At 43.2% G+C, this 16,362-nt stretch overlaps 1 protein-coding gene across 5 annotated transcripts in view; it reads left to right on the top strand.

Moving 5' to 3' along the window:
• LOC137344882 (RIMS-binding protein 2-like) overlaps positions 1-16,362 on the top strand; it is a 236,175-nt gene that overhangs the window by 134,086 nt on the left and 85,727 nt on the right. For all 5 annotated transcript variants that reach the window (XM_068008127.1, XM_068008130.1, XM_068008128.1 and 2 more), the window contains exon 6: positions 12,005-12,079. In XM_068008127.1, the coding sequence (XP_067864228.1) occupies positions 12,005-12,079 (75 nt within the window). The remainder of the gene's footprint in view (positions 1-12,004; positions 12,080-16,362) is intronic.

Below are 16,362 nucleotides of genomic sequence, written 5' to 3'. Positions count from 1 at the left end.
ATCTGATACTGACCGCAGTACACTACTTCCAATCTGACACAGGCACTAATAAATTACCTACAATCTGCTTCCTGGCCCTAATCAACTAGTTGCAATCTAACCCTAGCCACTTACACTTACCTACAGTTTAAAATTCTCAGTCTCATGTTTAAATTCCTTCATGGCCTCGCCCTTGCCCCTCTCTCTAACCTTTTCCAGTCCTACAACTCCCATCCCCTATCACTGGAACTCTCTGTTCCTCTGATTCTGACCTCATGTACAACCCCTCTCCTTTTGCCTCACCATTGGCAGCGATGCTGCCAGCTGTAAAGGCCCCACACTCTGAAATTCCTCCCTAAACCCTTTCATCTCTCCACCACCCTCTATTCCTTTAAGACTCTCCTTAAAACCCACCTCGTTGACCTAGCTTTTGGTCACCCCTCTTCGTGTTTCTTCCTTTGGCTCGGCATCCATTTTTGTCTGATTGCATCCCTGTGAAGTGTCTTAGGACGTTTTTCTACATTAAAGGTGCTGTATAAATGCAAATTATTTTTGAGGCATGTGTATGGCGTAATGAGTGCCATAATGTATCCCATCACTTCTACTAAAAAAAAGCCTGAAAGGATCTATTGGCAGAATTTCTGACTATCTTAACCTGCACAGGTTCCCCCTCCCAATCAGCAAATGAAGGAGAGATTGCCGCAGAGCTGCTCGCAGTGATGATACCTGATAAGACAGTTATGTGGATTTAGACCCTACCATGCTGTGCAGAAAAAGGAGGGGAAGGGTTGGATCAATCCACCCATCACTGCTGCAGTATGTATATCACTTACTGATCTCACATCTGTTATTCTGATATAACATGTGATGGTAAATGTGATCCTCATTTTTCCTGAAGGAAGGTAATATTTTTGGTTCTCCCAAAGACGGTAGGATGGGTGCCTCACTCTCCATTTATGACAGTGAGACTGTCCTATAAATCCTTTGGCTGTTGCTTGGCAGCAGTAGGGGCTTTGCCTGGTTAGGTACAGCACCACCAGCATAGGCTCTACATTCATTCATCCAGCCTGAATCACAAAGAAAAAGCAGGTAATTTTCAAGATTTTTTCCTGTGGTAGTTAAATTACAAAAGGTTTTTTTTGAGGAGGGTGAAATGGTTTTGGCTTGTTTCCCCAAGAGCTCGCTGAGAATATTCCTGATTTCTGGCTTGCTGCCACTGTTACAGAGCTAGACCTTTTTAATGTTTAATATATTACTGATTCATAGCAGACCTCTGCACATTCAATAGCATTACTTGCTGTGATACAACACTTAACATTTATGGCTCCTAGAAGAGAGCCCACATAAAGCAGCCTGTCTGTGCTGCACCCTAGCTGCAACACACCCTTTACATGGCTCCCAAGGGCAGTGTTGTATAGAGGTTTGTTGTTTGTTGAATTAAACCTGCTGCTGGCTTTGTTTTATAATGTAGTTCTTACCTCTGACAATTGAGTATTGACAGGTATTGTGTCCTGAACTTGCAGCTAAGTGTTTCAGTGACCTTGCAACTATTCATAAGGTTGTAATATTGTAGGCATCACCAGGAAAAGAACCCAGGCCTCACCATGGCATTATGGTGACAGAGAGTGGAACAAAGGAGTTAAATGTTCAGCTGATTTATTTAAAATGCCTTATTTTGAATTAATTAGTGCATTGTGAGTTTCTGTAAAGACATCAGATCTGCTTTGCAAGAGGATGTTTTTTGTCTGAGCCCCTGTATCCGCTATCATTGGGAGCAGTTTGTGTCTGAACCCCTTTGTCAGCTGTATTTGGGAGTGGTTTGTGTCATCCCCTGTGTCAGCAATCCTTGGGAACAGTTTGTGTTTGTGATCCAGGGTCGGGTATCCACTGGGAGCAGTTTGCTAAGTCCATTGAAGGTTGGTAACTAATTTCAAAATCCATCATGTAGAAGATGTGAGAGTAGTGCAGAGCTCCGGTTATTGTTTATGATAACCATTGTATAATTTAATAAAATTGATGTTGTATTTCTGTATGTTTCAGGGAATTTTGATGCAGTGTGCTATCTTTTTGTTTATCTCACTGAACTGCCTGGGAAGCTCATTGCATTTGTGGTTTAATGCTGATCACAAACTTGTGCCTTTGAAAGGGTTAACTGACCCCTCACTCCTTACTCAACATCCTAGGTAACTTGCTGATTTACTGGGAATAGAGCAGCTGAGTCAGTGAGCACAGTGCAGCTCTGTGCTCAGCTAAATGTTCAGATAGAAATTCATTGCATAAAATTAATGCCTGCATTAATATTTCATGAAGCAGATGGACTCTAAGTAAACAATACTCTGTACATATCACTGGGAAATGGGAAGCAAGTTGCTACCCCAAGTGCAGGCGAGTTATTCACTGAGCATGTTTTCAGAATAGCTTAAACCTCATTGGTTTGACACATGCCCTGTTTGCTGATTTTAACAGGTAGAGATTAGAACCTTGTTGTAACATAAAGTAACAATGGAGTTGGCTTGAACTATACCAGGAAATGGAGGAGAGGCAGGCTGAACTGTCTCATCCTTCAGTTCCCTGGGGCTGTCCAGCTGGCACACTCTGTTCATAGTTTTAGTGACTGTTCGTGCTACTGTGCGGATGACACCAAATTGGGGGGGTATAGTTAATACTGAGGAAGACTGCAACAAAATACAAGAAGACATTAATAAACTTGCAGAATGGGCATGTAATTGGCAAACAAATTTCAATATAGATAAGTGTGAGGGGATGCATTTAGGTAGGAAGAATAAGGAGGCCATGTGCTCCTTGAAAAATAAGAGTAAGTGGGTAAGGAGCAAGGGGATCTCGGTGTACAGATACACAAATCACTAAAAGTAGCGATGCATGCTAATAAGGCCATAAAAAGAGCAAACAGCAAACTGGGGTTCATTTCTAGAGGGATAGAATTGAAAAGCTGCGAAGTTATGTTATACTTGAACAGAACCTTGGTTAGACCACACTTACAGTACTGTGCACAGTTCTGGTCTCCATATTATTAAAAGGATATAGAGGCACTGGAGAAGGTACAAAAAAAGATTTACAAGGATGATACCAGAACTGAGCGGTTATAACTATCGGGAAAGACTGAATAGGCTGGGGCTTTTTTTCTGTAGAAAAGAGAAGGCTGAGGGGTGACCTGATAAAGGCCCTTAAGACTATGAAAGGGTTTGATAGGGTAGCTCTAGAGAAGATGTTTCTACTTATAAGGGAGACCAAGCCAGGGGCCATAAATATAAGATAGTCACTAATAAATCCAATAGGGAATTCAGGAGAAACTTCTTTATTCAGAGTGGTTCGAGTGTGGAACTTGCTAGCATAATGAGTAGTTGAGGTGAATAGAATAGATGCATTTAAGGGGAAGCGAGATAAACACATGAGGGAGAAAGGAATAGAAGGATATGCTGATAGGGTTGGATGAAGAGGGATGAGAGGAGGCTCGTGTAGAGCAGAAACACTGACATGGACCAGTTTGGCTGAATAGCCTGTTTCTGTGCTGTACATTCTATGTATTCTATATAATACTTCCTTGTTTTTCTGGTCCCAATTAGCATTCAGCAACTACAGTGCCAAACTCAAACAGGTGTGGAGAGCCCTTTTTCTCCTGAAGGATGTGATTGGTCACAGCCAGGCAGACACAGGGGCTGATTTTCATGCCATTAATATCCCACCAGTTCATCGACACAGCAGCATAGATAAAGAGACAGAGACCTGTAGTGCAAGGTATCCTCTCCTTTTGCACACGATGCACATCTCTGATCGGCCAGAGGATGGGAACTTCACAATATTATAATGACGAGTAACCTTATAACAAGCGACACAATTACATCTTCCACATCTTCAGGCCATCAAGCTGGGTCAGTGCCTGGTACAAATCCTGCCTTACGTAATGGCCGTCCAGGTGTACTAGGTGCTGAGCTGTATACAGCAGTCAGTTTAAAAAGCCCAGTAAGAATATTCATTGAACAGATTTAGGATCATTTCTGCATTGTTTTCTTTTGTTTCTTTTCTGCTGAGACTTGTGATCTCATGAGCCTATGTGCCAATTGATTACTGGCATCAGTAGGTTTTCCAATGGGAATTGCCCCATCTGATGTGTTTGGAAAAATAGGAGGACCAATGGAGGATGGCAAGCATATTAGATGGCACAACTCTGTGCTCGCTCGCTGGTACCCACCCGCACTTCTGCAATTGCAAACAGAGTAAACCAGGTGGTTAGTTCACAAGGACATTCCTGTTGCCAAAGCAAGCTGGTACAGCAGAACCAATGGAACCATTAAAATATGTGAATGCTTAACTAACCACAATGCTTTCAGTAGTACTGAAAGAAAGAAGACAAGCTAGGATGATAGGCCACACCTGCCAAGATGCCACGAACCATATATGAAGGAATTTTTTAACCTTACCTGGGAATGACTAAGGGGGGAACTGTCTTCAATGGGTCCTGGACAGCAGACAGCCAGATGAAGGTCTGTGCCATCTGCTGCTAGGGCACCTGCAGCTACCATGCAGCATAGGTTGGCACAGCCACCGATCGTACCCATTAGCTGTGGATTCAAGCCTGTCTCCACCTCCTTGCAGGTATGGGGTTGGTGCGGTGGAGTGGCACAAGGGGCAACCTCCCCACAACCATCTCATGTAACACCATTTCCACTTCAGACATCAAGCAAGAAGTTAGCTGCTGGGCTGCTCCGTCACTTGCCACTGGGCTCATGCCTGCAACTCAGATTTCTTTTTCCTTTAATTTTACCCATCACTTCTTAGCCCTTGCCCCCTTTAGCCTTTGCAAAGGCTGCAAATGGGTTAAGGTGTCTTTTGAGCATTTCAAAGGCAGTAAGAATTTTTGTCCCCCTATATTGCCATTGCATGCAAATTTGCACTCCTGCTACTAGTGTACTCCTTGCATCTGTCCAGATCAGCACCTGAAGCTGTGAATAATTATACAAATAGACGTACCCACAAAATTGGAGTACTATTAGCACGTTACCATTCTGATGAAATTAGTACCAGCTGTTAACTGTATTAGACAGGGAGAGGGGAAACTATATTTTCCCTCCCCCAGTCTAATAAATAATTTTGGCAGGGGGAGGGGAAACCAGAGGTATAACAATAGTAGACCCTTTCTGACCTGAAATGGATACTTGTGTCCTTCACACGCGTACCTTCAATCTGTCCGAAGTTAGACCAAGCAAAAACTTGGTGAGATGAGGCCTGCTACAAATTGATAAAAATCCTTTATTTCACAGTAATTTGAATACACAGAATAGAAATTATGATTGGACTCACTTAATGATGTTCACACCACTCCCACCCAAACCACTGTGGCAGCAGCATGCCCCTCATCACCAAGTCTCACTTTGGCCTCTCCCCACTACTGCATCAGCACCTTTTGCTCCTTTGAGCATTTGATCCTCTTCTATCTCTCACACTTCTTTTAAGATTCTTGTCCTCCTTTCTCTCTGCCATCAGCACTGAGTGGCGACTCATCCTCAGCAATTTCAGTGTACATCTCAACTCCCCTAGCTCTCTCTTCTCTGACTTCATCATCCTCTTGTCTTTCCTCAACCTCATCTTTCATATAAACTCCCTCGCCTACATCCTTGTTGAGCTCATGATTTCTTGTGACCTCTCTGCACGTGATGTCTCAGTCACTGACAGGGGAATCTCTGACTCCTTTTCACTTACCACCTATATTGCCCAACCTTCCTCCAATCCCACTTTTTCCAGCATCCACCGATGGAAAACACTCTCCCCATCTCCCTCAAAAATGAACTCACAAATTATGAACTCCCTCACCTTTGTCCCTCCACCTGTTACCACACCCCTGTTGTCTACAAATCAATTACTGGCTCCCCTGTTACAGCCCTCATCTTTAATTTGTTAAGTCAGAGGGATGCAAACTTGAACATGCCTAATGCACAACAGCCCATCATCAATCATCAGATGTGGCTTGACTACATCAAGCATCAACACATTTTACACTCCTCTGTCTAAACTGCCTATTACTCCAGGACCATCCCTGGGACAACCCCAGCCTCTTTTCCTTGTCCAAGTACATCCTTTACCACCTAGCCCTCATCTCTTCCAACTTCACTTCAAAAACCAAATGTGAAGAGTGCATAAATTCTTTTGTTTCCAAGATCAAACCTCTGCCACCACCTCCCATTTCTTACATTCCAACCTGCCCAGCATTTCATCCACTGTAACTCAGGATCCTTGTCTCTTTGCTTTTTATCACCCATCTCTCCTCTCGTCCTGTCCAAGCTCATTGGATCCCTGAGATCTACCCCTTACTCCCTCTATTCTCTTCCCACTAACTACTGACCACTCAGTTCCCCTTTATGATCCCCATGCTGACAGCCATAATTAATAGTTCTCCATTTCTTTGACACCATCACTTTTCCCTTCAAAACATCCATCATCATCCCCCTCCACAAAAAAAATACTTGACACATCAATCCTCTCCAACTGCCGCCCCATCTCCAACTTCTCTTTCCTTTCTAAAGTCTTCAAATATGTTCTTGCCTCCTAGCTCCATGCCCATCTCTCCTGAAACTTCGTCAGTCAATTCAAAGTCTTCATTCTCATCTTTAATTCCCTCCAAGGCCTTACCCACCCTATTTCTGCCATCTCCTCCAGCTTTATATCTCCTGGACAATACGCCATTCCTTTGACTGACCTTCTGTGCATCCCTTTTTTTACCCCACCATTGGTAGCAGAGCTATCAGCTACTTCAGTCCTACTCTTTGTAACTCCCTCCCTATACCTCTCCACCTTGAAAAACCCCCTCAAAACACATCTCTTCACCTTAGCCTTCAGTTCCCCCTTCTAAACTTTTCCTTTCTGGCTTAGTGTCTGTTTTAATTTGCACCTATTTATGAAGCAACGTAGTCATTTCCTTTACACTATAGGCACTACATAAATGCAACTTGTCGTTGTCATCAATGGCAAACATAATAATAAATGTTTGAAATCAGATCTTTCCATCTTATAGTCCTTTAAGGCTGGTCCAGGTTCAGCTGGCTATTAAATGTGGCTTTCCTGGAATCATGTTTTGTGGCTGAAATAAATCCAAATATTTTCGTGTGGAAGGTGTTGGTGGATGTTTGGGCAGATTGGTGTATGGTCCAGTGAGCCAAAGAAATGAAAAAATCTAATATTGCAAATCAACATGAAAGAATCAACAAAAACACATGACATTCACTTGTCTACATTTTTCTTAGAAATATATCTATCGTATAACTTGACGCAAACATGCTGGAGGGGTTAATATACTGTCTCTGTTTATGACCATCGGAAGGCTCCTCAAATTATACATAAGAACATAAGAAATAGGAGCAGGAGTAGGCCAATCGGCCCCTCGAGCCTGCTCCGCCATTCAATAAGATCATGTCTGATCTGATCCTAACCTCAAATCTAAATTCATGTCCAATTTCCTGCCCGCTCCCCGTAACCCCTAATTCCCTTTACTTCGAGGAAACTGTCTATTTCTGTTTTAAATTTATTTAATGATGTAGCTTCCACAGCTTCCTGGGGCAGCAAATTCCACAGACCTACTACCCTCTGAGTGAAGAAGTTTCTCCTCATCTCAGTTTTGAAAGAGCAGCCCCTTATTCTAAGATTATGCCCCCTCGTTCTAGTTTCACCCATCCTTGGGAACATCCTTACCGCATCCACCCGATCAAGCCCCTTCACAATCTTATATGTTTCAATAAGATCGCCTCTCATTCTTCTGAACTCCAATGAGTAGAGTCCCAATCGACTCAACCTCTCCTCATATGTCCGCCCCCTCATCCCTGGGATTAACCGAGTGAACCTTCTTTGTACTGCCTCGAGAGCAAGTATGTCTTTTCTTAAGTATGGACACCAAAACTGTATGCAGTATTCTAGGTGCGGTCTCACCAATACCTTATATAACTGCAGCAATACCTCCCTGTTTTTATATTCTATCCCCTGAGCAATAAAAGCCAACATTCCGTTGGCCATCTTGATCACCTGTTGCACCTGCATACTAACCTTTTGATTTTCTTGCACTAGGACCCCCAGATCCCTTTGTACTGCAGTACTTTCCAGTTTCTCGCCATTAAGATAATAACTTGCTCTCCGATTTTTCCTGCCAAAGTGCATAACCTCACATTTTCCAATATTGTATTGCATCTGCCAAATCTCCGCCCACTCACCCAGCCTGTCTATATCCCCTTGTAGGTTTTTTATGTCCTCCTCACTCTCCACTTTCCCTCCCATCTTTGTATCATCTGCAAACTTTGATATGTTACACTCGGTCCCCTCCTCCAAATCGTTAATATAGATTGTAAAGAGTTGGGGACCCAGCACCGACCCCTGCGGAACACCACTGGCTACTGGTTGCCAGTCCGAGAATGTACCATTTATCCCAACTCTCTGCTTCCTGTTAGATAACCAATCCTCCACCCATGCCAGAATATTACCCCCAATCCAGTGATTCTTTATCTTGAGCAATAATCTTTTATGTGGCACCTTGTCGAATGCCTTCTGGAAGTCTAAATACACTACGTCCACTGGTTCCCCTTTATCCACCCTGTACGTTATATCCTCAAAGAACTCAAGCAAATTTGTCAGACATGACTTCCCCTTCGTAAAGCCATGCTGACTTTGTCCTATTAAATTATGTTTATCCAAATGTTCTGCTACTGTCTCCTTAATAATAGACTCCAGAATTTTACCCACCACAGATGTTAGGCTAACTGGTCTATAATTTCCAGCCTTCTGCCAACTACCCTTTTTAAATAAGGGTGTTACATTAGCAGTTTTCCAATCTGCTGGGACCTTTGCCGAGTCCAGAGAATTTTGGAAAATTATTACCAAAGCATCCACAATCCCTACTGCCACTTCCCTCAAGACCCGAGGATGTAAGCCATCAGGTCCAAGGGATTTGTCCGCCTTGAGTCCCATTAATTTACTGAGTACCAATTCCTTAGTGATTTTAATCGTATTTAGCTCCTCCCCCACTAGAGCCCCCTGTTTGTCCAGTGTTGGGATATTCTTAGTGTCCTCTACCGTAAAGACTGAAACAAAATATTTGTTCAGCATTTTTGCCATCTCCATGTTTCCCACCATTAAATTCCCGGTCTCATCTTCTAAGGGACCTACGTTTGCCTTAGCCACCCTTTTTCTTTTTATATAACTGTAGAAACTCTTGCTATCTGTTTTTATATTTTTTGCTAATTTATTTTCATAATCTATCTTCCCTTTCTTAATCAATCCTTTAGTTACTTTTTGCTGTCTTTTGAAGACTTCCCAATCTTCTATCCTCCCACTAAGTTTGGCTACCTTATATGTCCTTGTTTTTAGTCGGATACTATCCTTAATTTCTTTACTTAGCCACGGATGGCTGTCATTTCTTTTACACCCTTTTTTCCTCAGTGGAATATATTTGTTTTGAAAGTTGTAAAATAACTCCTTAAATGAACACCACTGCTCATGTACCGTCTTACCCTTTAATCTATTTTCCCAGTCCACTTTAATCAATTCCGCCCTCATACCATCATAGTCTCCTTTATTCAAGCTCAGTATACTTGTTTGAGAACCAACATTCTCACCCTCTAATTGGATATGGAATGTAACCATGTTATGGTCACTCATTCCAAGGGGATCCTTAACTAGGACATTATTAATTAATCCTGGCTCATTACACAGGACCAGGTCCAAGGTTGCTTGCCCCCTTGTAGGATCAGTTACATACTGCTCAAGAAATCCATCCCTAATACACTCAATAAACTCTTCCTCAAGGCTGCCCTGCCCAATTTGATTTGTTAAATTAAAACAGAAAATGCTGGAAACACTCAGCAGATCAGGCTGCATCTGTAGAGAGAACAGACAAGTTAGTGTTTCAGGTGTGGACCCCGTTCTCTCCACAGATGGAGATTCAGAATGTTTCTGTTTTTAGTTTTTGCTCCAATTTTCCAGCATCTGCTGTATTTTTCCTTTTCTCCCCCTCAGATTGACCCTCAGCTTTTACTCAGTCAGACCCTGACGTCAGTACATATTTACTGATGTTTGGGTCTGATTGAGCTGCAGTTGAGACTGTCAACAGTTGGATACAGCATCGCCCTGAGTCATGACTGAAATAATCCCATAACCACGTCATGTAATTATGTTGTGAGGTTTCTTGTGCCACATTATGGTGGATTTTATCAGGTTCAGGTGTGAGAGGCAATGAGTTGTAAACTTCTATGATTCTATTATAGAGGGATATGGGCCAAGTGCAGGCAACTGGGACTAGCTTAGTGGTATAAACTGGGCGACATGGACATGTTGGGCCGAAGGGCCTGTTTCCATGTTGTAAACTTCTATGATTCTATGAGTTATTCAGTCTGCATAGTGCTGCACAGAGACAGGTTCAAGAGATCGAGCTGGGATTAGTGGTTGAATACCAGTGCTGGAATCCCATGAGTGATTGTTGCTGGGGCCTGTGAGTAAATAATTCAGACTTATTGCCCCAAATGTTTACTGATGTTTTTCGCAGACACTGGGAGGATCACTTTGAACAGAAAGTACTGTATTCAATGTTCCTTCTCCTAGTCCTTTCAACAAAACATGCCAGATAAAGATGACTGTCACTGCACAAGTACACACACACCACTGTTACACAGATTCATCATGCACACTGTGTCTTTTAAGCTAGAGCCCGGAATCCAAGAGTTTCTCTCTCCAGTCCACTAAAGCCCCACAGCTCCTTGACTCTGGGGGCAGGCAAGCAAATTGTCCCTATGTAACCATTCACTGGGGAGATCCGAGAGTGGTTTTCGTTCCCTCACAGTTGGATTATGACTGGCCCTCACATGGTGTCTCTCTGACAGCCTGATGTAGATTGGGTGAATCACTTGCATGTTCTTGTATTTTGCAGTAATAAAAACAGGAATTGCTGGAAACACTCAGCAAATCAGGCAGCATCAGTGGAGAGAAGAAGATTGGGTTAATATTTCAGGTTGATGACTGTTCGGTACAGTTCGGATGTGTTACACAGCCAAGCTGCTGAATGTTTAATTACACCTCGAAATGAGGCTGCTCCCAGAGGCCCTGTGACCCATATCACAGGAAGTACCAATTTTCCTCTAGTCTCCAAAATGGATATTTGCAAGGCTTATTGTGTTTAAGTCACTCATCTCATATTGGGGTGGGGGGGAAGGCCTCCCCGTTCGATGACAATCACTCATTCACCTCAGTTGCGGAGGAGCTCCAGTCACTCACTCACCTCGGATAGCTCGGTGCCCAAGTGATTCACTCAGATGGGGAGGAGTCTGCCACTCACTCACCTTGGGTGGGGAAAGCCCCAGCTACTCACCAACTCATTCACACCAACACATTTGTATGTCATGACTCCAAGCCCTGTTGCTATCTGTCATTATCTCATGTTCCTCAGTTATAGAATCACAGAATGTTCTCGTGCAGAAACAGTTTACTCCATGCTTCAAGTGTGCACCAGTGTTTTTCTCTACGTGAGCCACCTAGTCGCAGCCTTAACTGATTTTATCTTTGTTTACATTTAAAGTCGTCCCTTTATGTGACGCACACAGGACACTCAGTTACTTTTTTTGTCTGCCATTAAGTCTGCTCATTCATCTCAACAGTTTTATCTTTTCCTTTCTTCAAGAAAAAGTGAAAACCTTTCTTCTTATAAATTTATGTATTTTCTAAAAAAAATGGATTTTCTAAGTGCTGAGAGTGAATGTTTGTATCTTGTTGATGTGATGAAAGGACTGGAGCATAGAGGGCATCAGTCTTCTTGAACTTTGTGGGAGTGGGAGAAGGAAGGCACGCAATTGGAGACCATGTTAAGATGCAGGGAACACACATTGATTCAGGCATTGACCTTTATGGATGAGAGAAGTTTTCAGGCCTGTGTAACCATGTGCGTGAGTGAAATGTTTGAATACAGTCTGGTTTACATAGAGTGTGTGTGTGATGATACTGGCCTATGTACTGACTGACTTATTTCTCATTTATTTGACAGCCCACAGTTCGAACATCATCAGTGCATCCAGGGTTATCCCTGAAAGTGACAACAGAATTCTCCAGGACCTCAGAGGCAAGTGGATCTTTTGTACAAACTTGAGTCACAGGCTCAGATCAGGACAAGCGGGTTAGGCAGCTGGTGAGTTCAGTTAGGAGGGAACTGACTTTACAAGATTTAAGGGGAAGCTCAGACTTAATATTTGGAGTAGACTGCAGTGCTCGTTTAGAAGTGGCTTCCTGGTTCCACTTGGACAACAGCTGTACAAACTTTCTCTCAGAAGGGAGAAGATAAGACTGTGGTCTGAACAGTGTTAGCTCCAATTACACAGAGCTAATGGGCCCTGTTCTCCTATCTGATTTCTCATAATAATGAGTTGGGTGCTTTCACCAGCAGATGGCCTGGCTTCTGGCAATAAAAACTGACTATTGTTGATTTGTCCAGATATTTAAACTGAACTATCTCTTGCTTGAATTCCCACTCCCCAGCATTGTTGAAGCAGCCACCAACATTTCATTAAAGATTTTGGGAAAAGGACAGAGGACTGGTACAAAGTGGAAAGCTCTTTTAGGGAGCCAGCACAGGTGCAATCGGCTGACGAACCTTTTGTGCTGTTAAATTCTATAGGGGCAATTTTCATGTCTCGTGCATATATGCTAATCTAAATCAGATGGCACAGTTAGGACTCCTCCCAACTCCGTTTTCGTCTCTCTTCATAATGCTGCAACCATTTCCTGTTTCCGCCCACCAACCTTGGGCGGTACAAGTTGGGAGGCCGCCATTTCCAGCGATATTTATTAGGATTTTCAGCTGCTCTCAGGTAAAGCTGTGGAAAATTTTGGGAGACATATTGCTTGCATCAGCTTGTGGTTTTTTTAACTTTAGATGATTGAAAAGTGCTTGTAGTTGCTGTAGAATGTTCTGAATTGTTGAGGCTTTGGGGGTCCTTCTGGCAATCTTACTCTGGCAAGAGTAACAGGAGCAGCAGCAGCAGAAAGGACCAAACAGCTGCAGCTGGAGGGAGACCTGATAGAAAGAGGCGTGCTCGCAGGAATCCTTGCCCTCCAAACAAAGTGTATGGGCCTAGGACAACATACCTGCAGCTCTCTGAGGAGCAGTGCAGAAGGAGGCAGTGTTTACCCAGGGAGACTGTGACAGAGTTGTGTTACTTCCTGCATCAAGACCTCCAACTAACTGCCACAGCTAGCACAGCATTGCAGTCAAGGTCACTGCAGCCCTGTGCTTCTATACCTCCAGCTCTTTCCAGGGTGCCACAGGGGATATCAGTAACATTAGTCAGTCTGCAGTTCATGCTTGTAATAAGTAGGTGACTGATGGCTCATTTGCTAGAGCAAACACTTTTATCACATTCCCCATGGACGTCCGGAAGCAACAAGATAGGGCTCTGCAGGATTCCCCCAAGTCCTGGACGTCATGTACTGCACCCATGTCACCCTGTGAACCCCTTCAGATGACTTCATGGCCTTCAAGAATTGCAAGGTATCCACTCCATTAATGTGCAAGTGATAATTTATCACCAGCAGCACTTCATGCTGGTCTGTACCCGCTTTCCTGGCAGCTGCCATGATGCATTTATATTGTGGCAATCCTCCATCCCCCCCCACTTGACAATGCAACTGTTGAAAGGACCAGCTTGAGCAAATTTCTTCCTATGTTTGCTGGCTGAAGTACTCCCCATCAAAAAAAACTTGATTCTTCCAGTTTGTCCACTGGTGCAGGGATACAACATTTCAGCTATACTATCACCTCACAAGCTTTACGAGAATAAAATCTTTGTGTCTCCTGCTAAGGGCTCAGGGGCCAGCTACCTTGTTTCATCACACTCTGTTCCCAGGATAATCAGTTGGCAAAACTTTGTTCATTTGGAATTTGAATTTTGTACTGAGAAAATTTACATCAGAACTGAATGAACTTAAGGCTTTGTATGAGCTGAAGGTGTTTTATACTTAAAACTTATTTTGCAAGCTCATATTTTTTACAAAGGGCTGGTGATGCGCATACTTTGGTGGTAAATCCACTGTAATTTGTTTAGAAAGCAAGTTACTGCAGCATGCCAAGTTACTGACTGGACTACTCCACTCCGTCACTGGTTGCAGAGCCTTCAGGCTTCAATCTCGAATTTACTTCCTGAACCCTTGCACTTTTCTACTCCACATTCAAAAAGCTCCATAAAAAATACCACTTTGATGGGGCCATCTGTCACATCCCCAACTTTTTTCCTACTCCATGTTCGGATCCATTACTCACTTCGTAAAGTGTCTTAATGTAAGTTGCAGTTTGCTGGCAGTTTTAGATCTCTGCACACATGAAGCTAAGCATTTCAACACCTTGGACAGGTACTGCACTGAGAAATGCCATGATATGAGAGATTCTAGGTCAGAATCCAGCCCTGTAACACACAGAAGGTGGGGCAGTCACACTGGTTTCAAACAGGTTCGATGAAGTGAATTAAATTAAATGATCAGACTCAGTCAGAGAAGCTTCAAGGATCATAGAAGTTTACAGCACAGAAGGAGGCCATTCGGCCCATCATGTCTGTGCCGGACGAAAAAGAGCCATCCAACCTAATCCCACATTGCAGTTCTTGGTCCACAGCCTTGTAGGTTGTGGCACTTCAAGTGCCTATCCAAGTATTTTTTAAATGCAATGAAGGTTTCTGCCTCTACCATCCTTTCAGGCAGTGAGTTCCAGATCCCCACCACCCTCTGGGTGAAAAAATTTCTCCTCAACTTCCCTCTAATCCTTCTACCAATTACTTTAAATCTATGCCCCCTGGCTATTGACATCTGTGCTAAGGGAAATAGGTCCTTCCTACCCACTCTATCTAGGCCCCTCATAATTTTGTATACCTCAATTAAATCTCCCCTCAGCCTCCTCTGTTCCAAAGAAAACAACCCCAGCCTATCCAATCTTTCCTCACAGCTAAAATTCTCTAGTGCTGGCAACATCCTTGTAAATCTCCTCTGTACCCTCTCCAGTGCAATCACATCTTTCCTGTAATTTGGTGACCAGAACTGTATGCAATACTCTGGCTGCGGCCTAACTAGTGTTTTATACAGTTCTAGCATAACCTCCTTGCTCTTATATTCAATGCCTTGGCTAATAAGGGAAAGTATCCCATATGCCTTCTTAACCACCTTATCTACCTGTCCTGCTACCTTCAGGGATCTGTGGACATGCACTCCAAGGTCCCTCTGTTCCTCCACACTTTTCTCAGTATCCTACCATTTATTGTGTATTCCCTTGTCTTGTTTACCCTCCCCAAATGCATTACCTCACACTTCTCTGGATTGTATTCCATTTGCCACTTTTCTGCCCACTTGACTAGTCCATTGATATCTTCCTGCAGTCTGTGGCTTTCTTCCTCACTATTAACCAAACAGCCAACTTTTGTATCATTTGCAAACGTCTTAATCATGCCCCCTACATTTAAGTCTAAATCATTGATATATATACCACAAAAAGTAAGGGACCTAGTACTGAGTCCTGTGGAACCCCACTGGAAACAGCCTTCCAATCACAAAAACACCTGTCGACCATTACCCTTTGCTTCCTGTCACTGAGCCAATTCTGGATCCAACTTGCCACTTTCCCTTGGATCCCATGGGCTTTTACTTTTCTGATCAGTCTGTCATGTGGGACCGTGTCAAAAACCTTGCTAAAATCCATGTAGACTACATCAAACGTGCTACCCTCATCTACCCTCCTTGTTACCCCCTCAAAAAATTCAATCAAGTTAGTCAGACACGACCTCCCCTTAACAAATCCATGCTGATTGTCCTTGATTAATCCGTGCCTTTCTAACACTGTCCCTCAGAATTTTTTCCAATAATATGCCCACCAATGAGATTAGGCTGACAGGCCTGTAATTACTTGGTCTATCCCTTTCTCCCTTTTTAAACAATGGTACAACGTTAGCAGGATGTTTGATGCAGGAATTTTTTTTACAAAGCAGTGAGGCCCTGCCCTGTTGGATTAAGGGGTTAATATAGAGCGAACTTTAATCTGCATCTAACCTGTGCTGTACCTGACCTGGTAGTGTTTGATGCTGACAGAAGTGCTAAAAGTCTTCCATGCATCAGCACTGATATTTTTTTCCTTAACGAACTATTGAGAATAGAATAGTTTGAATTACTTTAAGGACACACAAAATCTAAACTGGAAAAATTATCAGTGTACTCATACTTAGAGAGAGAGTGCAGCAGTCCAGAGATTGACAGCATTGTCCTTACAATTGAAGGTTTGGATTTGGACACTGACATGCAGCAGAATAAAGTGTGATAGATTTTGGGGCTGGGAGCAGGAGCCCATTCAGGACGTGGGGAATTGCTTTGGCG

The sequence above is a fragment of the Heptranchias perlo genome, chromosome 28 (genome assembly GCF_035084215.1).
Source record: "Heptranchias perlo isolate sHepPer1 chromosome 28, sHepPer1.hap1, whole genome shotgun sequence".
Classification (NCBI taxonomy): domain Eukaryota; kingdom Metazoa; phylum Chordata; class Chondrichthyes; order Hexanchiformes; family Hexanchidae; genus Heptranchias; species Heptranchias perlo.
The sequence above is the reverse complement of the archived record's forward strand: the minus strand, read 5'-3'. Positions and strand labels throughout refer to the sequence as shown.